We start from the raw sequence: 25,731 nt of genomic DNA on the forward strand, positions 1-25,731 counted from the left end.
GTATATTAAATAAAGATTAGTAATTGCATTTTATTTCTCTTTTTTTCTGCACTGCCAGCAATGAATAAGACAGACGTTACTGAAATAATACTTCTTGGATTTCAGAACCTGCATGGCTTCAAGTATGTCGCTTTCTTTTCTTTCCTAGTTATCTACCTGATAACCATAATTGGAAATGCTCTCATCATTTTATTAGTGTCCACCAGTACCCGTCTCCAGTCTCCAATGTTTTTCTTCCTTGGTCACCTGTCTTTCTCGGATATGCTGCTCACCTCAAACATTGTCCCTAACATGCTCCACATCATAATATTTGAAGGGGGCATTCTCCCCCTCAGAGGATGTATAACCCAGTTTGTAGTGTATGGTTCTTCAGTAGCTTCAGAAAGTCTTCTTCTCACTGCCATGTCCTTTGATCGATACCTGGCCATATGTAGACCATTGCACTACACCACAGTTATGGACCTTAAACTCTGTTTATGCCTCGTTTCATTTTCATGGATGATAGGAACAGCAATAACAGTCATAACAGTATTCATGAGGGCCTTGTGGTTCTGTGGGCCCAATGTCATTGATCACTTCTTCTGTGACCTTGTCCCCCTTCTGGAATTATCTTGCTCAGATATGACTATAGTGAAATATCAGGTATTCACAGTGTCCGGTCTTATGACCACCATACCCTTCATGTTCATCACAATCACATATGTCTACATATTTTTGACCATTTTGAGGATTACTTCAGCAAGTGGGAGACAGAAGACCTTCTCCACCTGTAGCTCCCATCTGACTGTTGTGTGTACCTACTATGGGGCTCTGTTTGTTATGTACGTGGTGCCTTCAACAGGAAAATCCTTCAACATAAAGAAGGTGGCAACATTAATGTACACAGTAGTCACCCCATTGTTCAACCCTGTAATATACAGTTTAAGAAACCAAGAATTAAAGTTGGTTATATGGAAATATGTAGCTGTGCTTAAGAAAAATAATAAGTAATTGAAGTATGATATGTTGTCTTATTTTACGGTAAACCAGTATGGGAAGAAATATTAAGTAGCCAATGTTCACCTTTTTATATGTTGTTTGCCTCTGTTCTTTTTCATTGTTTTTGTGCCCCCACCTCCTTTGTTGTTCAAAACTTCTTGCTAGAGACACTAGAAAGAAAAAAATACACTAAAAAAAGTTTAAAAGTGGGTGGCAGTGGTGGACTTAACTACCAACAGACGACACAATGGCCCATGTGCAATTCACTATTTATCCTGACTTTTCTCCTAGGAGATATTTTCAAACTTGTCTATAAAATGTATAGACACTCAACATATTTTGATAAATATTTGATTTGAATATTTTGAAAAATTTTGATAATACTTGCTCATTTAGTTGATGGTACTTTTTCAATTGCAGAGTGCTAAAAAGTTATTCTAAATAGAAGATTACAAATTATCTCCTATGAGAAAATGCAGGAGATAAAGTGTATTGCATATGGGCCCATGGGTCTATTTTAGTATAGAACACCATTTTATTGGAATTTTACTCCACTTTGTTGTGGCCCGTTTCGCAGGTCGAGGCCACTTCCTCCAGCAATAGAGGAGTAACTGTGAGAAGTCTATCAGTACATGGGCAACTCTGTGTGATTTAAGTTTGAGAAAGGTTAAATCACCTTATGCTGAGAAGCCTGATACTGCTTGTTGTCTTTGGGGTCCCTCAATGGGGTGCTGGCACACTTCTGTCCCCAGTCTCCCAGATTTCCCCAATGAGGACAAGTGATTCTGAACTGTGCATGAGCGAGTACCAAACTCGGAGAAATAAAAAAATCACTCATGGATGAGGTCTTCCTTTCACGGCACATGTGCCTTTTGGAACGCATGCATGCACAGTCCTGAACCACTCGTTACCTCTGGGGAAAATGTCTGTAAGGCTCTTCGAATGATGGAGCCAGTCAAAGGAGAAGAGGACTAGGGACAGAGAATGCGAGCAGCATCAGGCTTCTCTGGATAAGGTAATCTAGGTCTTCATAGGCTTCATCCAATTTTTTCCTGGATTCCAAGATACTTTAAAATAAGTTCTTATTGTGAGTACCTGCAGGGCCGAGGCAGAGGCGAGAGAGGCTCCAGCCTCAGGGCGCAGTGTAGGAGGGGGCGCACAGCTCACTTAGCTATCGTTCTCTTATTGTGTTTGAAGCAGACAGAAATAAGAAAAGGTGATACATGGCAGTGACTGCAAGCCAGATAACTAGAGATTAAGATGTTGGGGACCCTGGGGAACCTCTAAGTCTAATAGCAAAAAGTGTGACTGCTGGGGTGGGAGGGATGGGGGGCACACTTTGGTGTCTCAGCCTTGGGGGCTGGAGGACCTTGTCCCGGCACTGAGTACCTGCATGAGACAGCAACCACAAAAGTGCTTATTCACTATCCTATCAATAAAAATGTCCTTTGAGTAGACAAGACCAAAGTAGAGATGTTTGCTAACAACGTAGAGCACCATGCTTGGAAAAAAACAAAAAACAAAGCCTTACATTAAGTGCCAAGCACAAATTTGTATTGGTGACAAATCTAGCTTATTTTGCAGCTGCAGGGCACCTTGCAATCGACTGTGAGCTGCTCTATATACTGAAGTATCTCAGATAGTGTCAAATGCTATGCTTTTCTATGTGATGGATAATGTTTGGCTAAAACTGGGTCATGCGACAAGACAATGGCTGCTATCAAAGGTCTTTCTGTTTTTTTGTTTTTACATGTTCCCTGGGTTAGTCTTGATAAACATACAAAACTGCACAAAGCGCTGCGGAATATGTTGGCGCTATATAAATAAAAAATAATAATAATAACATGTTACGTATGTGAGCTTTGCAATCAACCACAAAAATAGGTTCCATAGACTGGAAGATTTTGGCTGCAACTTCACCGCAAAATCAAGTTCAGGAATTTTGCCTGCTCATCCCGACTCATCTAATACAAATATCATATGAATAATTTTTGCCAATACTGTAGCTTAGCAATTCAGGCCTTAAGTTTCAAAACATCTGAATGGTATGCAGTGCAGTTACTAGGCTATAGAATTCTTAGGATAAGGGTCTATAAATTGGTAGGCCCCTGTGTAGGTAGTTAGAGAACCCTATGTAGGTAGCCAGAGAGCCACCCCATAGGAAACCAAAGATACTTCATTTAGGTATCAAAAGAGCTTCTCCCCTCCCCCTGTAAGGAGCCTTAGAGACCCCTGTTTAGGTAGCCAGAGTGTCCACCCTCTATTTAAATAGCCAGATTGCCCCAGCTTAGGTAGTCAGAGTGCTCCTGTACAGGTAGCCACAGTGCACCCCCTGTTCAGCTAGCTTGAGTGCTCCCATTTAGGTAGCCAAAGTGCCCCCTTGTTTAGGTAGCCAGAGTGTTGCCCCCCCCCCCCCATTCAGGCAGCCAGAGTGTCCCCAATTTACGTAGCCAGAGTGCACTCGTGTAGGCAGCCGTTCAGGTAGCCAGAAAGCGGGAGGTGGGAGCATGCAGAACATAGAGTTACAATTACTCACATTGCCGCCATTCACAGGCAACACATATTTACTTCCTTCCGATATGCTGTCCTGAAGTTTTGCACGGCAGTGTAATGGATTATAATGTTACAAGGTGGGGAGCCATACATTTACATGCATTATATAGTAGAGCTGATTACAATTTTACCGGACACTGACCCTGATATTGTGACTCTATTTGGTCAAACACTGCTTGATTTGACTTTCTGAGGAAGACTCTATGATATGCAACTAAAAGACTGGTGGCAAGCAGCCACTGATGGTTCAAGATGTTTTGCTGCCTGAAGCAAGCTTGTGAGGATGTGCCCTTTTACAATAATCTCTAAGGTGGAGCCTTTTTACCAGTTTCGGCCTGGATGCTGGTGAGCAAGTGAATGGGTGCTGATAGGTCTTTGGCTGAGTGAGGATGTGCAAATGGGTTGCCAAGTGCGAAAGGTGGCTGGCTGGGGCAGCATGCACACACACACACACACACACACACACACACACACACACACACACACACACACACACACACACACACACACACACACACGGTCGGATTTAGGCCAAGGCCATCTAGGCCATGGCCTAGGGCACCACAGGAGCAAGGGCACCAAAGCAGCAGGCTCAACTTATGCAGCATTTGCAAGCTGACCATGGTACTCTGCTGCTAGCCGCCTGTGCAGCAGCTCTCTCTGCATGTTTGCATTGTGGGCAGTGGCTATGGACATGGGCAGCATTGGAGACAGAGGGGAAGAGGAAGCTTCTGCACTGGAGATGAGCGGAGAAATTAGTGACCCTGATGGCTGCTGCGGTGTGAAGGTGAGCTGGCTACCTATACTGAAAGGGGGGAAGTGGGAAAAGGAGGGATTAAGGGAGTCATCTGGACACCTATACGGGGGGTTATCGGGCTACCTGTACTAGAGGGAAGGGGTCATCTGGCTACCTATACTGAAAGGGGCGGCTGGTGACAGTGGCCATGGGCAGTAAAGAGTACAAATCCGGCTCTGCTTGTGCACACACACACACACGCACACACACGTACACACACACGTGCACACACACCACACCACAATCCATCTCTGCACAATACTTTCCTTGTTCGGCCTGTGAGTTTAGGTGGATGGCCTTGTCTTGGTAGGTGTACAGTTGTGCCACACTCCTTCCATTTCTGAATGATCACTTGAACAGTGCTCAGTGGGATGTTCAAGGCTTTGGAAATCTTTTTGTAGCCTAAGCCTGCTTTACATTTCTCAATAACCTTATCCCTGACCTGTCTTGTGTGTTCTTTGGACTTTATGGTGTAGTTGCTCCCAATATTCTCTTAGACAACCTCTGAGGCCATCACAGAGCGGCTGTATTTGTACTGACATTAGATTACACACAGGTGCACTCTATTTAGTCATTAGCACTCATCAGGCAATGTCTATAGGCAACTGACTGCACTCAGATCAAAGGGGGCTGAATAATTACGCACACCCCACTTTGCAGTTATTTATTTGTAAAAAATGTTTGGAATCATGTATGATTTCCGACCCACTTCTCACGTGTACACCACTTTGTGTTGGTCTTTCATGTGGAATTCCAATAAAATTGATTCATGTTTGTGGCAGTAATGTGACAAAATGTGGAAAACTTCAAGGGGGCTGAATACTTTTGCAACCCACTGTGTATGTATATATATATGTCATTTAAAGGACTGCTGTCACGGAAATTGTAAAATGTAAAATACATGTAAACACCTACAAATAAGAAGTACGCTTCTTCCACAGTAAAATAAGCCATACATTACTTTTCTCCTATGTTGCTGTCACTTACAGTAGGTAGTAGAAATCTGACAGAACCGCCAGGTTTTGGACTAGCCCATCTCCTCATTGGGGGATTCTCATGGTTTTGTTTAGCTTCATAAGCACTTAGTGAATGGCAGTTGCTCTGTCCAACTGCCCAAAAAAGTGTGCAGCGAGCAGAAAGGCTGGCCTGCATCTTTGTATAAATCCTTTTCAGGGAATGTCTTTATAAATAATCAAAGCCTTGCTGAAAATCCCACATGAAGAGATGGACCTGTCGGTTCTGTCAGATTTCGACTACCTACTGTAAGTGACAGCAATATAGGAGAAAAGAGATTTATGGCTCATTTTACTCAAGAGGAATCGTACTTCTTATTTGTATGTGTTACATGTATTTTAAACGTTACGATTTTCCCGATAGCGGTCCTTTAAGCAAGAAGAGAAGAAAATTGTATGTCCAAAAGTTAGACTAGATAAGTTCTACGCATTCTTGCATTACTTTCAACTAAGTAAAGTTCAGTGATTTTTACTTGACAAGCTTACAGTATAATGTTCTCTGAGGAGCAATTAATGTAACAAACCTACAGAGTATTCTCAGTGATAAATATATTAAGCTTTTCAGAACCCAGCGTCTGTATGTGTGCGCAGGAAAGAATGAACAGGGCTGCCTCGTATGCCTTCTGACGAGAGATTTCATTATCTCAGCGTTATTAAAATATACAAATATGCTAAAATATCCAACATGAGGTGATGCAAAGGGAAAGTACATAAGCCGGTAACTTCAAAATATTAGATTCCCCCCCTATTATCAAGATTAGAGTTTAAGATTTAATTATTAATGTATTTATTTAAGGACGTCTCATGATTTATCAACTGACTTCGGCTATTTTTACTGCCAGACAACTTTAATTTGCCCACAAAAAAACAAAAAACAAAAAGAATGCCAGGAAAGGCAAATTTGTCCTCATTGCACCTACGTCTACAGTACAGTGATGCACAGGACTTCCCAGAATTCTCTTCCAATTGCATGTTGTGAGCAGGAAGTATCGTTTAGCATTCCCGAGCACCATTCAAAGGTTTACTAAGGTGAGCAGTCACTCCGGTGACTTTGAAAGGGGTGGGAACTGGGAAGCATGCACACACATTACACAGCATTGTGAGACAAAAAGGGAAGAGAGCACTGGCTAAAAAGGGCCTTCAGTCTATAGGTTTAAGGGTTAGAACAAGAGGTAAGGCAAGGCTGTGTATGGAGTGGTAGAAATGGTGGTCAGTGGGTAAAGTGTCCTAGGTAGATGATTATGCTTGCCTGAAGAACTGAGTTTTAAGATTGCACCGAAAAGGGTAACTGGGTGAGTGGCTGTCGCTGATGTGTTGAGGTATAAAATAGCAGGCCCCCTTTTAAACAGGACACATCTTGCACCCTTTTTAAGTGTTCCTCAAGAAAGGTTCTCAAAGTCTGTGTAGATACCATTCAGAGTTGGAGCGTGCTGTATCTTGCCAGACAAGGGCGCCTCTAGCCATTTTGTCACTCCAGGCAAGAAAACCTGTGGTGCTAATTACCCCCCCCCCTCCCCTGTGGCTACCCCCAATTGTCCCCACCAATGAAAATAATCATCATGCAGCAGTGTTTCACCATTAAATAATTGTAATGTGGCAACGTTTCACCAGAAAATAATCGTAATTTGGAAATCTTTCCCCAGAAAATACCGTATTTTTTGCACCATAAGACGCTCCGGACCATAAGACGCACCTAGGTTTAGAGGGCAAAAAACGGAGAAAAAAAAAATATACTAAACCTGGTGTGTCCATGGTGCAGGAGAGTCTTGTGGAGCATTCCTCCCAAGCTACCCAAGCTTTGCTGTCCAGCTAAAGTAACCCCTGCTGCCCTCCAGCTACAATAACCCCCACTGCCTCCCAGCTATAATGACCCCTGCTCCCTGGGTTAAAAAAAAAAATACATACCCCTGCGGCACCACCTCCCTAGGCTCCTGTATACCGCACAACTGCAAGGAAAAGTCTCTCTGTGATGGTCCCTCTCACCTTCCTGTATCCCCTAGCAACTTTAGAAATATTTTTTTTAAAAACTGCTCCCTGATATATCCCACATCCCCTCCTGTCTCTCTCAGCACCTGCTGACTGTTAAAAACCATTTTCAGAGGCATCCCATCCCCCTCACTAAGCCTTCTGAAAATGTTTCCCACATGACCGCTTCCATGATCCCCCCCCCCCCCCCCCCCCCCGCCGCCGCCAAAACTCCTGTTTCCCGGCAAGTGTAGAAATATAAACAAACCTTTTCCCACATGGTTCGCTACCTCCCCCCCCCCCCCCCGCCTACATCCCGGCAAGTGTACAATTAAAAACAAACCTTTTCCCACATGGCCGCTACTTCCCCCCAGTCCCACACACCGCTGCTAAGCCTCCTTTTTCCCCGGCAAGTGTAGCATAAGCAAAGGGTTATTAAGCAGCGGCTCCTTCTCCTCTAAGTTACCTCTGTCCCTACGGACAATTGCAGAGTGAAGCGCTACAGCGGAAGCCATACCTGTTCCAGCCGGCACAATCCACCTCCTATGGTCCTTCTCATGCCGAAAGCCTCGGGCGATCCTCCTCTTGCGGTCCTTCTCATCCCGACAGCCTCGCTGGTGCCCTCTCACTGCGTGACCCTTGGTCACGTCACGTGACCTCTGCGTCAGGTCACGCAGTGAGAGGCCTCCAGCGAGGCTGTCGGGATGAGAAGGGGAGGTGGGGACCGGGGGGGGCCACCGCCCACACGGGGCCCCTCAGGGCCCCCCCGTCAGCGGGAGCCCCCCTAGCCCCCCCCCACCCCCACACCAGTGCTTCATCCATAGTTTCATCCTTAATTAGGCCTAGAGATCCCCCCTCCCCCCACCCTCATTAACCTTGGTGAATCTCGCGGAAATCAATTACATATTACTTAACAGATCATTAACACCTTCAACCATATTTCAAGTGTCACACATTATTCATAGTCACCACCATACCCCCCCCCCCCCCCCCCCCAATATCAAGCCGTGTATCTTCATGTGAAAATCACCATCCAAATGTTCCTCGTGCATTTTGATATTACACTTAATCTACTGTCTAAACCAAAACCACAAGGAAGAGAGTCCCCCCACCCCCACCCCATGCCACCCAGCGGCAACTATGATCCTACATACACTTCACTCATCTACCCTTCTTTTCAGATCTTTATAATATACAAGTCTCTAGTCGTTAAGCCCCTGTCAAAACTAGACAAATACACAGCAGGGGGAGCGGATGGGGGGGGGGGGGGGGGCAGGGAGACACCGGGCGAGCGGCCCATAAGGAAGTCACTGATTACATTTTCTTAAGGCGGTAGTCCGCCTAAACTCACGTGCCGAGGTCCATCAAACTGGAAGGCCCCACTTTTGCTCTTTACCCCTGTAAACAAAAATTTTCTCCGGATCCCACTCCTTTAACTCCATTGGGGCCATCCCCAGTACTCTGAAAAGCTCCGAGAGTTCCTCTGGCCTCCGCAAAGAGAACAGCAGGGACCCTTTCTTGATCATGAAGGCGAAGGGGTGTCCCCATCTATATGTGGCTCCTTCCTTCTGAAGCTGCTGGAGTAAAGGTTTTAATACTCTCCTCTGCTGTAAAGTTCCTGGGGCCAAGTCCTGAAATAGCATTATCTGTCTACCCTCATAGACGATACGTTCCTGCTTCCATGCCGCCGCCATAATTGCTTCTTTCTCAGCATGATAATGCAAGCAGCATATTACGTCTCTTGAGTTTTCTATGTTCCGTGAGGGCAACTTTAGGGCTCTGTGTGCTCTGTCCATTAAAATGGTCTGCTCACCTTGTCAGCCCAGAATCGAATTGAAGATAGTTCTCAAGGCTCCCTGTAGTCTTTCCGGCCAAATCGCCTCTGGGAGTCCCCGCACTCTGATATTGTTTCTGCGAGAGCGATTTTGCTGATCTTCCAGCTGGGTGCATAAAGCAATGTGCATTTGCTTCTGCCTTTCTCTCGCCATCTTCATATCTTTTATACTTTCTTTTAAGGCCTCGAGTTCCTCCTCCATCTTTGTCACTCGGGTTTTAAGTTCTGTTACCTCCTCTTTTACTGCTGTAACTTCTGCCCTAGTAGCCTCCAGGATTTTTTCTGTTTGCTCAGACATATCCTGCTTTGTGGGTAGATTCCTCAAATGCTTCCATACCTCGTCCATGTTTGTCGGTTTCTTTAGTTGTGGTGAGGCCATACTCTCTTGTCTGCCGTGCCTCTCAGCCACCTTTTCCGCCGATGCACTCGGTCCCGGCGGTGTGAAAAACTCAGCTGCTGAGCGCTGCGGCGTTTTCGGGAAGGGAGCAGGAGCAGGGGCTGCCGCCGTTACAACTTTCTTTCTGGCTCCTCCGGTCATCCCCTTCTCATTAGTGGAGACGCCGAGACGCCAGCTCCATGTCAGGGGAGTCTACTCGGCTGCCGGGTGCGCGGACCGCGGGCACGCCTACGTCCTAAACATACCATCAATGCCATCCCTATGGGAGAGTTCATTAGAGCAGCCCGCAACTGTTCTAATCCACATGATTTACAATTTGAATTCAACCAGGTGGAAGATAGACTCAGACAGAGGGGGTACACGAACAGACAGTTGGAGTTGGGATGCATTAAGAGAACCAAAAAAACACGCACAGACCTACTGGGGACTGCGAGACGGGACAGAGTCAGGGCCGACAAAGTGACTTTACAGCTTGTAATTTACAAAAATCACCAATATTGTGAGAAAATATTTTCCAGTTCTGTATTCAGATCCTAAACTTAAAAAAGTTCTTGATGGCGGATGTCGTTTCTCTGCCAGAAAGGCCAGGACTCTGGGCTCCATCCTCTCACCTAGTCTTTTTAGGTCTCCCTCCTCGTTACATGCGCCTACATGGTTGGCCACGGTGGGTTCATACCCCTGTTGCTTTCGAACCTGTAATTATTGTCATTGTCATAAGCGAGGAACTACAGTGCCTTCCTATTCATTCAACACTAGCTTTCCTATTAAACAATATGTTAACTGTGATACGAAATACACCATCTATGTTATATCTTGTTCTCAGTGCAAGATTCAATATGTGGGTTGCACGACTCGCAACCTAAGAGCACGAATAGCTGAGCACTATTGTGGCACACATTGGAACACTTTCCAAAAGTCAGCAGTCTCTAAACATTTTGAAATTGTACATAAAGGCGATTTAACCTCCTCAGCGGTATGGACGACTATACACGTCCATCACCGCCGGAGGTCGCCGCTCAGGCCCTGCTGGGCCGATTTGAGCGAAATAAAAAGCAGCACACGCAGCCGGCACATTGCCAGCCGCGTGTGCTGCCTGATCGCCGCCGCGGCAAAAGAGGGTCCCCCCAGCCGCCCGAGCCCTGCGCAGCCGGAACAAAAGTTCCGGCCAGCGCTAAGGGCTGGATCAGAGGCGGCTGACGTCAGGACGTCGGCTGACGTCCATGACGTCACTCCGCTCGTCGCTATGGCGACGATGTAAGCAAAACAAAGAAGGCTGCTCATTGCGGCCTTCCTTGTTTATTCTGGGCGCCGGAGGCGATCGGAAGAACACCTCCAGAGCGCCCCCTCGAGTGGGCTTTCATGCAGCCAACTTTCAGTTGGCTGCATGAAACAGTTTTTTTTTAATTAAAAAATAACCCTCCCGCAGCCGCCCTGGCGATCTTAATAGACCGCCAGGGAGGTTAAAACCATTCAGTTTTCAGGGAGTGGAACGAGTCACCTGTCCTACTAGAGGAGGTGACATACAGAGACTCTTACTGAAACGGGAGGCCTATTGGATCTATAGGTTAGGCACTCGCACACCTTTTGGTTTAAACAAACGTTGGGATTTAAACCTAGTATATGACTACTGACTGGTACAGTACTCTCTTGTTTCTGTATCTGCCTTCTCTCTTTTTGGTGTTTTCTTGTAGTAATGTTGTTGTTCCAGTGGTTATCTTTTTTACATTACTTTTATCTTTTTATACATTTTTGTAACATTTTGTAAACTGCAAGTTTGCTTTTATTGCTTGTATGTAATGTTTCCCTTTCAGGACCTGGCTGTTGGCTTGAGAGGGGTGGAGTCATCCCTTCCAGCCATTTATAAGCCGTTTCCTTAACAGGTTCACTTTGACTATGACTAAGGGCAGATTGTAGGCCCGATACGCGTTAGTCGATCCTGTGATTTTATTGCACTACTTTTTGTCATGTGGATTTTTCTAATAAAGAACAGACATTTTTTCACTAAGCCAAGTCTGGTTTGCGGATCCTTTTTCCATCAGTTGCTGTCAGTTATAGCTGAGAGGAAAACTGATGTACCAGGTAATGTCCATGTTTCCCTATGGCTCAATTGGGCGATGTTACAGTTTAACTGTGTGCTGACCAGGAAGCTGTTATGGGTAATGGCCATTTTCAAAATGGAGGACGGAAAATTCCCTTGATCATAGTGAACAAATAGGACGGGGACAGGAGAAAGACACTGAGGAGTAGACTACATGGAAGGTACGTATGACTTGTGTATGCTTATTTTGACTTTTAATTTTCAGTTCAGGTTTTCTTTAAAGAGAACCTGTACTGAGTAAAAGTATTTAAAATAAACACATGAGGTAACTTCAAATGAACATGACATAGTTACCTTGCCATCAGTTCCTCTCAGAAGCTCACCATTTTCTTCTGACAATAATCCCTTCCAGTTCTGACAATATTTTGTCAGATCTGAAATATATCAGTTGCTGTCAGTAAAATATCAGTTGCTGTCAGTTATAGCTGAGAGGAAAACTGATGTACCAGGTAATGTCCATATTCCCCTATTGGTCAAGTGGGCGGTGTTACAGTTTAACTGTGTGCTGACCAGAAAGCTGTTATGGGTAATGGCCATTTTCAAAATGGAGGATGGAAAATTCCCCTGATCACAGTGAACAAACAGGACGCGGGACAGGAGAAAGACACTGAGTAGACGACTACATGGGAGGTAAGTATGACTTGTGTATGCTTATTTTGACTTTTAATTTTCAGTTCAGGTTTTCTTTAAGGATTTGTAGGATGTCAAAAACCAACTCGCATACATTGGCCAGGCCCAGGAATTGAACCCAGGCCTACTGCTCTGTAGGCTGCTATCCTAACCATTATATCACCAACACAACACACTACAATGCTACATGCTGATGCCAGCCTAGCATGTACCATTGTGATATATCCAAGAGAAAAATTAGCTTGTTTAGGGAATTGTAGGATTTCAAAAGCCAGCTTACATACATTGGCCAGTTCTTGCTCCTACATAAAATCCTAAAATCATACATAAAATCATGTAGCAGCAACAACTAGTCTCTGTGGCACAATTGGTTAGTTAACCAAAAGGTTGGTGGTTCAAGCCCACCCAGGGATGGTTTTTGTGTTTTGTGAAGGGAACTAATGTACCCTTCTTAAACTTGAAGATTGTTTACAAATGTAAGCAGACTGCATAGTAGTGCAGCAGGAGTGTGCTGGGCCCATAACCCAGAGGTTGATGGATCAAAACCATCCTCTGCTAGGCATGATTTCATGTTTGCACCTCGCTTTATCGCATGGGCAAAACGGTTTCCATAGCCCAGTAAGAAAAAGTGTAATAAGGGCCCTGCCGTAACATAGATATTACGGTAGCTAAGACTACTCCCGGGCTTTTCTTGTGGTTGAAGAGATGAGTGAACTGTGACACCACACTTAACCACCATGGCGTTCTGATTAAATCGCCAGGGTGGCTGCGGGAGGGTTTTTTTTAAATAAAAAAAAAACTATTTCATGCAGCCAACTGAAAGTTGGCTGCATGAAAGCCCACTAGAGGGTGCTCCAGAGGCGTTCTTCCGATCGCCTCCGGCGGCCAGAAGTAACACGGAAGGCCGCAATAAGCGGCCTTCCGTGTTTCGCTTACCTCGTCGCCATGGCGACGAGCGGAGTGACGTCATGGACGTCAGCCGACGTCCTGACGTCAGCCGCCTCCGATCCAGCCCTTAGCGCTGGCCGGAACTGTTTGTTCCGGCTACGCTGGGCTCGGGCGGCTGGGGGGACCCTCTTTCGCCGCTGCACGCGGCGGATCGCCGCGCTGCAGCGGCGATCAGGCAGCACACGCGGCTGGCAAAGTGCCGGCTGCGTGTGCTGCTTTTTATTTCATTAAAATCGGCCCAGCAGGGCCTGAGCGGCAGCCTCTGACGGTGTTGGACGAGCTGAGCTCGTCCAGACCGCTCAGCTGGTTAAAAAAAAAAAAACACAGCAAACAGCAAACAGAGAAGCTTCCCCATATTTGAGCATTGCATTTGGTAAAGTCTTAAGCCAATGTGTTGACTCACCACACAGCCCTGCAACCAGCATGTGTCTCGTATGACTGTCTATATGATCACTCACCACACAGCCCTGCACCCGGCATGTGTCTTCTATGACTGTCTATAAGTAAGCTTTAGGTTAGCAGGAATGGTTGCATGGCCACTTAGCTTTTCATCCTTCCCACCCTTGCTGGAATAGTGGTGAGGGAGGAGGAGGAGGAGGAGTAGTAGTAGTAGGTTTTTAGCTTCTAAAACGGGATAAGAAGCCGTGAAAAGACCATTTCCGGTTTTCAATTCGGATATCCGAATCCGGCCAGATACTAGGGTTGGATATCTGAATCCCCGGATCCGGATTAATTCGTTATTAAAAAGTATTACCCGAGCATCCCTGTACGAGGGATGGAAGGTCTCACTTACAAAGAAAGCTTAGATAAACTGGGTTTATTTAGTCTAGACAAAAGACCTCTCCAAATCGCTCCTTCACGACCTCCTTCATTGAGTCCTCATCCACCCCTAACCACCTCTCGGTGGGAGTCCCCAAGGCTTGGTCCTTGGCCCCCTACTGTTCTCCCTATACACATCCTCCATTGGCAAGGTTATCTCCTCCATTGGTTTTAACTATCATCTGTATCCAGATGACACCCAGATCTACCTCCACACCCCTGACCCATCCACCACTACCATGGACAAGGTCTCCTCCTGCCTATCAGCCATCTCCTCCTGGATATCCGCTAGGTTCCTGAAACTAAATCTAGACAAAACAGAATTTTTGATCTTCCCACCCGGTCATGCCTAAACCTCCCAGATGTGCATGTCACTGTTAACCACACTACCATTCGCCCTACCTCTCAAGCCCGCTGTCTGGGTGTCACCCTGGATTCCGCACTCTCCTTAACTCCCCACATCCAAAACCTCACAAAGTCTTGTAACTTCCACCTCCATAGCATCTGCAAGATCCGCCCTTTCCTGTCCTCTGCCACCACCAAACTCCTCATCCATGCCCTCATAATTTCCCGCCTTGACTACTGCAATGCCCTTCTGTCTGGTCTCCCTATGACCCGAATTGTCCCGCTGCAGTCCGTCATGAATGCTGCAGCCAGAATTATTCACTCCTCCCATCGCTACACCATGGCGGCTCCCCTCTGTGAATCCCTCCACTGGCTTCCTATTCAGTCCAGAATCAGATTCAAGATACTTTGTCTGACCTACAAATCTGTCCCCAAAACCTGTCCAACCTACATTTCCGATCTTACTCAGAGGTACACACCCAGCCGCTCACTCCACTCCTCCAATAAACTTTGCCTGCCCCCCCCCCCCCGCATCACCCAGTCCCATGCACACCTCCAGGACTTCTCAAGAGCTGCACCAATACTATAAAAAATCCTACCTCCACCCATTAGGGCAGCTCCTCCTTCAATATCTTCAAGAAGGCCCAAAACTCTCCTTTTTACTCTGGCCTACCACCCCTCACAAGTACTCTAAACCTGCAGCTGAACCCTGGTCCCCTACCTTTCGTGTCCCTACCTCTCCCTCTAGATTGTAAGCCTTTGGTCAGGGTCCTCCTCCTTTTGTGTCCTACCTCATCATGCACCTCCATTACTGTGCACCCATGCTATGTATCTGAGTGAACTCAACTTGCCTAATCCCATTGCTCCCATCCAGTGACTAACTAAGCATTACCTTGTACTCATACTGTGCTGCGTGATCTGGTTTTTTTCTGTATTCCTGTATTGTCGTATTGCTGTATGTCACCCCTAAATATTGTCTGTAACCTAAACTAATGTCCAGCGCTGCATAATATGTTGGCGCTTTATAAATACAATTATTAAATAAATAAATGTATAAATACATCAGAGGGCAATATAAAAGCTTGGCGGATGAGCTTTTTGTCCCTAGGCCTTATCAAAGGACTAGAGGACATGATCTGCGCATGAAGGAAAAATGTTTTAGCCATTTATTTAGGAAAGGGTTCTTTACAGTAAAAGGGATTAAGATGTGGAATGCATTGCCACAGGAAGTAGTTATGGCAAACTCTATGTACTTGATTCACTAAAGCGTGATCACAGCAGTTATCACGCGCTCTGCAGCTCGCAAAAGTTTACACGCAAACTGCATTAGTTCACGTGATAAAGCAAGTTTTTCACGTGAAGCGCGCATGTGATCACGTGCAAACGTTAATTTAACGGGTTTGATTAACTAAACCGTGATAACTCATACCACAGCCGCACTAGTGTTTTCACGCATGTTTTTTTGTCGCGAATTTTTGTGTGCAATCGTAGCCAAAAATGTGCGATTGTGTGCGAAAGGGCAAAAAAAATGTGCGCCCGTGATATGAATTATCACGGTTTAGTGAATCAAGCCCAACTGGCTTGATTCACAAAGCCGTAGTAACTGTTATCAAGGCTGTGTAAAGTGCTTTGCGCGAGATTTAAAGGACTTACGAGCCCAAATAGCAAAAAAAAGATAAGTGCCTTAGTCGCTTTTAAATGCACGGAGGAAGCCATCCGCGCCCTCCGTGCAGTTCTGCCGGGTCCCCGCAGTGTGATCGCCCCCGTGCCGCTCCCGACCCCCCAGACGGGGTCGGGCTCCCCTTCCTCTCCTAAGATAGCCGCCAGTGCTGGCCGCGGCTGCGCAGTCCGCACACACATTAGTGCGACTGCGCAGCTCTAGGGCCCTCCCCCCCGATCCACGCACAGTAGCATGGATTGAGGGGGGAGGCCCTAGAGCTGCGCAGCTGCACTAACGTGTGTGCGGACTGCGCAGCCGTGGCCAGCGCCGGCGGCCATCTTAGGAGAGGAAGGGGAGCCCGACCCCGTCTGGGGGGTCGGGAGCGGCACGGGGGGCGATCACACTGCAGGGACCCGGCGGAACTGCACGGAGGGCGCGGATGGCGTCCTCCGTGCATTTAAAAGCGAATAAGGTACTTATTGAGATCTCCCCCTGCGCGGCATAGCCCGAGCTCAGCTCGGGCTTACCGCCAGGGAGGTTAAGGCATTTTCGCATGCAAAAAATTAGCGTTAGCACGATAACGCAAATTTTTCGTGCATTAACCATACTGTAAATTGCATTATCGTGCGTACGTGAATTTTTGTGCGTGATAAACGTTTTCGCGTGAAAATGTGCTAAAACTCGCGCAAAGCACTTTTCACAGCCGTAATAACAGTAATCACGGCTTTGTGAATCAAGCCCAACGTGTGATAACTTTTGATGCCGTGTGATAAGGTGTGATATTTGTCCTATCACGGTTCAAGCCTGTCACGTGAATCAAGCCACATCTGGAGCCGGGAAGGAATTTTTTCACTTTTGGGGCTAATTGGACCATGCCTTGTAAGGGTTTTTCGCCTTCCTCTGGATCAACAGGGATATGTGAGGGAGCAGGCTGGTGTTGTACTTTGTTCTCTGGTTGAACTCGATGGACGTATGTCTTTTTTCAACCCAAATAACTATGCAACTATGCAACTATATGACACTTTACCCTTTTAATATGTTATTTCTATTCTCTCCTTTTTGTAGAGCAATCAATGAATAAGACAGACATAACAAAAATAATACTCCTGGGATTTCAAAATCTTCATGATTTCAAGTATGTCTTGTTCTTTATGTTCCTAGCCATCTACCTGGTGACCATAACGGCAAATTCTCTCATTATTTTTTTGGTGTCATTCAGTAACCGGCTTCAATCACCGATGTACTTTTTCCTTGGCCACTTGTCCTGCTCTGATATGTTACTAACCACAAACATTGTTCCTAACATGCTACATACAATATTATTAGAGGGAAGCACCATGTCCCTTAATGGATGTATTACCCAATTCTTGGTATATGGAACCTCAGTATCCACAGAGTGTCTTCTGCTTAGTGCCATGTCTTATGATCGCTACCTGGCCATATGCAAACCACTCCATTACAACACAATTATGGACTTAAAGCGTTGTGTGTATCTGGTTGTATCCTCATGGTCACTAGGAATTGCCATAACCTTCATCACAATGTACATGCAGAGGTTATGGTTCTGTGGCCCAAATGTGATTGACCACTTTTTCTGTGACTTTGGACCCATCTTGGAACTTTCCTGCTCGGATGTTACTATGGTGAAAAATGAAGTACTCATATTATCCACTCTCTTTACAATTATACCATTTGTGTTCATCACTGTCACCTATGTGTACATTTTCTTGTCCATTTTGAGGATCACTTCCATCTCAGGAAGGCAGAAGACCTTTTCCACCTGTAGTTCCCACCTGGCCATTGTATGCACCTATTATGGGGCACTGTTTACCATGTATGTGATTCCTTCAAGAGGACCATCTTTGAATATAAACAAGGCTGTCTCCTTGATGTACACTGTTGTCACCCCTTTGTTCAACCCCATTATATACAGCTTAAGAAACCAAGAATTAAGGTCAACCATAAGGAAACATTTATCAATATACACAAAGAACTACAGGAGTGTACAGCATTTTACAGGACACAACATGAAACTTATGTACATGTTTACCAAAAGTGCCAATTGACCTGCAAAACTTGAGGTCACTAATGTGTAAATATTGTCTCCCCACATAGTGGAACATCTAAAAATACAGTTTTACTTATTTAAGATAATTCATTTTTTGAAGAATTACACAATCCTACCATATTGAACTCTAGAGAGCTTATCACTGCTTCTTTGCTTTCTTTATGTTCCTTTCAAAGATCTGGTTTGGTTGACACACCTACAAGAGTTGTGATCCTTTTTAGGATCTGGGTTATGGAGATCACCTCTCGTGAAGCTCAGAACTTGGTCCTGCAGTTATGAGTTTACAGTCTAGAATGGAGAAGTAAATACAACCTTGTACACACACTTGATAGTACATGGTGGTGGACTAGATGGTTGTGGTGGTCTCTGCTAAAAATCTAGCATTTGTAAAGCAGTCCATGATCTACCCTTGTGAGTCCTTCAGCAATAAGTCTGGTGGATCATCCTAGCCGATCGCTAGCTGAGGGTATTGTTCTGTGCATTCATCCCGCCCACTCTCTGCCGAACACCCTGCACTTCTCAAACAACTCTCCTACCATGTCTATAGTAACAGAATACCTCATTAGCCCGGAGTCTTATGCTGGGCATAGACGGTACATTTTTTTCTTATCAATCGAGCCGCTGATGGCTCGATTTATAATTTCCAACGTGTCCGATCACCGCGTGGATCGATTCCTGGCTCGATCCCCGTGGGTGGACAAAGGGCAAAAACGAAGCACTGATAAGGAAGTGCCCGTGGGGACGAGCAGGAATCGATCCGCGCGGACGAGCGGTGACGCGCGGGCATCGAGCCGCTGGCTCCATTCCGGCGCATAAACGTACCGTCTATGCCCAGCATTGCAGCCTCATCCTCGCACTGTTGCCCAAGTGATCAAGTCACTATCCCTGTTGGATGACAGTACTCATACAAATGTGATACGGTGTAAGCATAGCTTAATATATAAATGAAGAAAATGGAGTGTGAAGAAATCATGAAATCCAAGACAAAAGAAGATCACATTTAGAAAAGAAACAAGAATGGTATCTGGCTCTGCAAGTATTTTTGAAATGTATAAAACAAAAAAAGAGGTTACAGTGAACTTCATTAATTTCATTTTTAGGACTGTGATATCAGTGTTCTAAACTCAGGTTATTTGGGTTCGTTTCACAACTGCCATATTTTTCAGCACTTCACAGAGTACATAGTCATGTCACTGACTGTCCTCAGAGGATCTTGTAATTGAATACCAGCAATAGCCATAGTCTAATGTACTACCATATTCTTATTAGCTATATATATAATAGAGTAAGTGCCTCAACCTTCAAGCAAGAAGAAGAAGTAGCGCCCTGCCCCCAGGGCTGGTCCAAGCAAGAAGAAGGGGCTGGTCCAAGCAAGAAGAAGAAGAAGTAGTGTCATATCAAACCAAGGGCAAAGAGGGATAATTTGCATATTCAGTAGCAGTGCATTCTGGGTAACTACAAATGTTCACTTATAGCTGAATTATTGCAGATTTGCTTCTGTTTTAAGAAGGAAAATTACACCAAGCTTTGCTTTTTTTAGTAGCAGGTCTTTTTGGTCCCTTTCATCCCCCTGTACATTCCGAATGGTTTGGGTCACCCTGAGCTGCTTGGTTACTCTGTTGTACTGGTCCAAGCCCTATCTCATACAGCCTTATCAATCCCTGCCATGTACTTATGAGGACCAAAAGTCTGAAATAGGCTGTCACATGTTGGTTTGATATGACTGTGTAACACTTAAAACTATAGGCTTGCTTGGAATACCAAGGGTGAAAATAAAGTATTTGCATATTTAGTAGCAGAGCATTATGGGTAATCACAAATGTTCACTTATAGTTGAATTATTGCAGATTTTCTGCTGTTTTAAGAAGGCAAATTACACCAAGCTTTGCTTTTTTTAGTAGCAGGACTTTTTGGTACCTTTTATCCACCTATACATTCCAAGTGGTTTGGGTCACCCTGAGCTGCTTAGTTACTCTGTTGTACTGGTCCAAGCCCTATCTCATACAGCCATATCAATCCCTGCCATGTACAGATGAGAACCAAAAGTCTGAAACAGGCTGTCACATGTGGGTTTGATATGGCTGTGTAAAATGTAAAGCTATGGGCTTACTAAACACCAGTGGTTCTTGCTTGGCTTAGGCAGGGTTCACATTTGCATTAGCAGTCAGGATTTTCCGGACCGGATCCAGAACGTATACTGTAACAACGGAACGGACGTTTGACAATCCAGTGATAGTCTATGGATGCGTACATACTCGTCCGTTCCACGCGGCCCGGATCCGGACCTGATACGGACTCCGGACACTTTTCCAACTTGCTCTATTTTTCACGTACGTCGGATCTGGCCGCCGCACTCGGACCAGATCCTGACTGCACTATCTGCACAGCTGAACCAATGAGAAACGGAAAGGAGGCAACACACTGGCTATAAAAAATCTGGACGTTCTTCCCACTTCCTATGCGTTTTCTATGGTCATAGCGGCCATTTTGGATGGTACATGGGCCCAGCGTTTGAGGAGTGGAGCAGCAGTGACTTAAGGCTGGAAATATTTGGCAGCATGTTGGACGAAGAGGTGAGGCCCTACACACCTGAGGACCTGATTCTACAGGTGCAGCAGCTACCTGCCTGGTGCACCCACCATCTCCTGCGAGGAGCATGCCTTCTTCCCACATAGTATAGGTAAAAATCAAAAAGAAGACAATTCCCAGGTAAAATGAGTACAAAAACACTGGATCCATGGTCCAAACTGCAGTTTCTATATCCAAGGGTGGTCTCCACATGTCAAGCTGTCTCCAACAATGACCCCAGGGCTTCTGCAGACCTCCCAGACCCCAAGGATTTATATAGTTTGTATCTCTTTAAAAATGGATCCGGATATCAACCTAATCACCTACTGATGAAAAACCGGATGCAAACGGAACGGATCCGGAACGGATCCTGAGTGCAACCGTACGCATCCGGTCCGGATGCGCACAGAACGGATCTGGACATCCGTTCCGTTTTTTGCAAAAACGCAAGTGTGAACGGGGCCTTACTAAGGGTGAAAAGGAATTATTTGCATATTTAGTAGCAGTGCATTGTGGGTAACCACAAATGTTCACTTATAGCTGAATTATTGCATATTTCCTTCTGTTTTAGGAGGGCAAATTACACCAAGCTTTGCTTATTTTAGTAGGAGGGCTTTTTGGTCCCTTTTATCCCCCTATAGATGTCGAGTAGTTTGGGTCGTCCTGAGCTGCTTGGTTACTCTGTTGTACTGGTCCAAGCCCTATCTCATGCAGCCGTATCAATCCCTGGCATATACTGATGAGGACTAAAAGTCTGAAACAGGCTGTGTAAAATTTAAAGCTATATGCTTGCTATTCACCAGTGGTTTTGGATGCTTGCTTGGCTTACCTAGGGGGAAAAGGGGTAATTTGCATATGTAGAAGCAGTGCATTGTGGGTAACCCAAATGTTCACTTATAGCTGAATTATTGCAGATTTCCTTCGGTTTTTAAAAAGGCAAATTACACCAATACAGTGTGCAGCATTGCAAGAAGTGATGACACTGGAACGCATGATGGAACACGGAAGAGGTGAGTCATCCTCGCCCGCTGCCTCTTACTAATAGTGGCGGCTGCTACTGTGCTTAAGCTGGAGGGGGAGCGCACATGGGGGACCCAGGTGAGGGGGGGGGGGTTCCTGCTGAGCTTAAGCTGGAGGTAGAGCACACATGGGGGACCCAGTTAAGAGGGGGTTCAACCCCCCTCCCCGCCGCTGTGCCCAATACCCCCTTCCTGCCCTCTACCCTCTTATGCGGCGTATGCTACGCCACGGGTCGGCTAGCATATATAATAGAGTAAGTGTCTCAACCTTCAAGGTCCTTGCCATGTACTGATGAGGACCAAAAGTCTGAAACAGGCTGTCACATGTGGGTTTGATATGACTGTGTAAAATTTAAAGCTATATGCTTAATATACACCAGTGGCTCTGGATGCTTGCTTAGCTTATCAAAGGGGAAAAGGGGTAATTTGCATATTTAGTAGTAGTGCATTGTGGGTAACCACAAATGTTCACTTAAAGCTGAATTATTGCAGATTTCCTTCTGTTTAAAAAAGGCAAATTACACCAATACAGTGTGCGGCATTGCAGGAAGTGACGACAGTGGAACGCACGATGGAACACGGAAGAGGTGAGTCATCCCCGCCCGCTGCCTCTTACTAATAGTGGCGGCTGCTACTGTGCTTAAGCAGGAGGGCGAGCGCACATGGGGGACCCAGGTGAGAGGGGGGGGGGGGGGGGGGTCCAATCCCCCCTCCCCGTCGCTGTGCCCAATACCCCTTTCCTGCCCTCTTATGTGGCGTATTCTACGCCGCGGGTCGGCTAGTGTATTTATATAGTGCTGACGTCTTCCGCAGCACTTTACTGAGTACATAGCCATATCACTGACTATTCTCAGAGGAGCTCATAATCTAATCCTATGATAGTCATAGTCTAATGTCCTACCATATTATTAGTATGTATTTATATAGCACTGACATCTTCTGCAGCACTTTACAGAGTACATAGTCATGTCACTGACTGTCCTCAGAGGAGCTTGCAATCTAATACCTGCCATAGTCATAACCTAATGTCCTATCATATTATTAATATTATGTGTTTATATAGCACTGACATCTTGTGCAGCACATTACAGAGTACATAGTTATGTCACTGACTGTCCTCAGAGGAGCTGATAATTGAATCTTTACAATAGTCATATGTCCCTACCATCTATGGCCTAGGGCACCAGATAAAGCAACTAACTAAGTGGTGGCTGAGGGGCAGTAAGCATACTGCAGTGCAACAAGAACAAACCCGATCCATCCTCCACCACTGCCCTGCATTACAGTTTGCACTAAGTGGGAAATAGCAGCATCCTCGGGCGGTGACTAGTATAGATGTCGCAACAGAATTTTCTGTTCGCGAATGGCGGACACGAACTTCCATAAAATGTTCGTCATTTAAACAAGCGAACCTTGCAAACCGCCATAGACTTCAATGGGCAGGCGAATTTTAAAACCTACAAAGACTGTTTCTGGACACAAAAGTGATGAAAAAGTTGTTTCAAGGGGTCTCACACCTGGACTGTGGCATGCCGGAGGGGGATCCATGCCAAAGTCCCCCCAAAAATTATGAAGTTGACACTAAAGGGCAGAAATCACATAATGCAGAGCTCTGGGTGTCAGTGGGCTGTGGAGTGTCTCACACAGAGAAATGCAATAGTACTATCAGAATACAGTGAAATAATAATGCACAGGAGTGATCCTGTGCCTGCAACTAATGAGGAAACAGCAGTAGTGTGCACACAGCTCCGGGTGTCAGTGGGCTGTGAAGTGTCACACACAAAAAAACACAGGAGAACGATGTGCTGTCCCTCAAAAGGGCTGTTTGGGATGCTTTCACAGCAAGTAAGGAACAAGAACACAGGCCTAGCTAATGATTTCCCCACCTATCTGCAGCAAGTCTGTCCCTGCTCTCACTAACAGTCAGCAGCCTGCAGATAATTAATCCAATATGGCCAATGAAACTGTTTTTTGATAGGGGGTGAGGAGTCCAGGAAGGGGTGCTAGCTGATTGGCTGCCATGTGTCTGCTGAATGTGAGGTGAGGGGTCAAAGTTTAGCTCAATTATGATGTATGGGGGCAGATTGTGAACAGTCAATGTTTGCAGAATACTGCTTGCCAGTGAACTGGTCAGGCGATTTCTAGTGGCTAGGTATCTCTCTCCAGCTGACATTTCCTATCATGTGACTCACTGGTAACGTGCAGGAAGGGAGGTGGGCATCTGGCTCCCTTGTTGGAGGGAGGGAGGTGGAAGAAGCATCTGGCTGCCTACAGGGAATGAGAGGGGAGAAGCATGTGGCTACTTACAGGGAGGCAGGGTGGAGAAGAATTTGGCTATCTACAAGGAGGGAGGGTGGGAATATGTATATGCATAAATGTATATTCTTAACATCTGTAACTGCACAATTCCCTACGCCGTGTGTACCACAAACGATTCCAGGTGCGACTTTGGTCAAACCTGCCACATAAATCTGATTCTAATTTTTAATATCTCACATCCCCAGCCACCGCAATGATTGCCTGGAGATGTAGAGCTTCAATGTGAGTATTCCAAGCCATAGCCAAGAGATTTACTATAACAAACAACATTAGTAAAGTGCTTTTCTCCCGTAGGACTCAAAGTGCATAAGCTTATCACTAGATCAAAACACAGCCTTTAGAAGTACTCTATGGTTTATGTAGATGGTGAATTGGTATTGTAGCAGCAAGAAACTCCACTGGGGACACAGAAGCCTAACTAACGCTCTCCCTATCTGCAGAACACTCCCCCTGATGTGCCTAGCTAGCACAGAAGCACAGGCTGCAAAATGGCTGCTGTGCTGGTTTTCTGATAGGTGTGTGTGTGTGTGTGGGGGGGGGGCAGGTTGGAGGGATATCTGATTGGCTGTAATGTGTCTGCTGACTCTGGGATAAGGGGTCAAAATTTGGCTCCATTATAATGTATGGGAGGCATGTCTAAAAAGCTAAATTTTTGCATGTGGGAATGACCGCGAACACGCATTTTTCGTCCCAAGACTTATTCGCCAGCAGAACAGTTCAGGCCATCTCAAGTCTTCTGCTCACAATGTCAGCATAGTCCCTCCTGTGAGCACTCAGTCTGTAGACACTCAGGATTTGCCTCGCTTTAAAGTTTTGGAGATTTTCCAGGTATGGGACCATTTTATATTCTCTCTGTAGGGACTGGTATATGGTTAGCTTTTGTAACTTTTTTATTTCACTCATCTACATAGTCCTCTTTGCTCTTGGCTGTTGTGTTTTTTATCTGGGCTCTTGATAGGACCTTTGGATCTGGAGTTGGAGGGAGTATAGAGGTGACCACTTCTTTCAGGACACATGGCTTTACGTGGTCTTCATTGTGCAACATGGCTTTGTAGTGTGGTGAGTCAAGGCAGCTGTTCTGTAGGTGGGCCCAATAGGACAGCACTCTCTTCTGTACCTCAAGCAGTAGTGGGAGTCTACCCTGCTCAGCCCTGGAGGTATTGTTTGAGGTACTCCGATCAGGGTTGCTCATCGCGACCTCATGATCATGGTATAGCCATGATTCACAACCATTTTTTCACTATCCAACATCGTGATCCGAATTCATGATCGCCTCTCAATCACGAATTCAGTTCTGAATGCACTCATGATCGTGGTCCAAATCCGGGTTGTGATCACGGATTTAGCCATGATCACAGGCCATGATTAAACCGCCAAAAACCCGCTGACGTTAACGGTTAATAGCAAAGCCCCCTTAAATGCCAGAAACACCAAATTTGCAGGTTAAGTGGAAGCAAGGTGAACATTTTTTTTCAAAAAGACTTTAGAGTTTTTGATAAAATCAATTTTAAACTTGAACTCAAATGACAGTTTGTTAATGAAACAAAACCCGCTGACTTTAGAGGTTAATACCAAAGCCCCCTTACATGGTAGATACACTACATTTGCAGTATATGTTAAAAAGATAGTGGGAAAAAATATTATTTTCCTATTTTTTTTATGTGCAGAGTGTGGGAAATTAAAAAAAAAATGACGTGGAGTCCCCCTTACCCAGCATATTT

The 25,731-nt window shown here is 45.5% G+C and overlaps 2 protein-coding genes across 2 annotated transcripts in view; both read left to right on the top strand.

Annotated features, from left to right (window-relative positions):
- The window catches only part of LOC137561949 (olfactory receptor 5G25-like), a 6,228-nt gene extending 5,238 nt beyond the window's left edge, over positions 1–990 (top strand). Inside the window, exon 2 of the mRNA XM_068273294.1 lies at positions 16–990. Within this exon, the coding sequence (XP_068129395.1) occupies positions 16–990 (975 nt within the window). The remainder of the gene's footprint in view (positions 1–15) is intronic.
- Positions 991–10,187: 9,197 nt separating this feature from the next.
- On the top strand, positions 10,188–18,102 carry LOC137561950 (olfactory receptor 11A1-like). The gene is made up of 2 exons (XM_068273295.1): positions 10,188–10,200; positions 17,102–18,102. Exons 1-2 carry the CDS (start codon positions 10,188–10,190, stop codon positions 18,100–18,102), a joined length of 1,014 nt encoding a protein of 337 aa, XP_068129396.1.
- The last annotated feature ends 7,629 nt before the right edge of the window (positions 18,103–25,731 follow it).

The sequence above is a fragment of the Hyperolius riggenbachi genome, chromosome 3, assembly GCF_040937935.1.
Source record: "Hyperolius riggenbachi isolate aHypRig1 chromosome 3, aHypRig1.pri, whole genome shotgun sequence".
NCBI lineage: Eukaryota > Metazoa > Chordata > Amphibia > Anura > Hyperoliidae > Hyperolius > Hyperolius riggenbachi.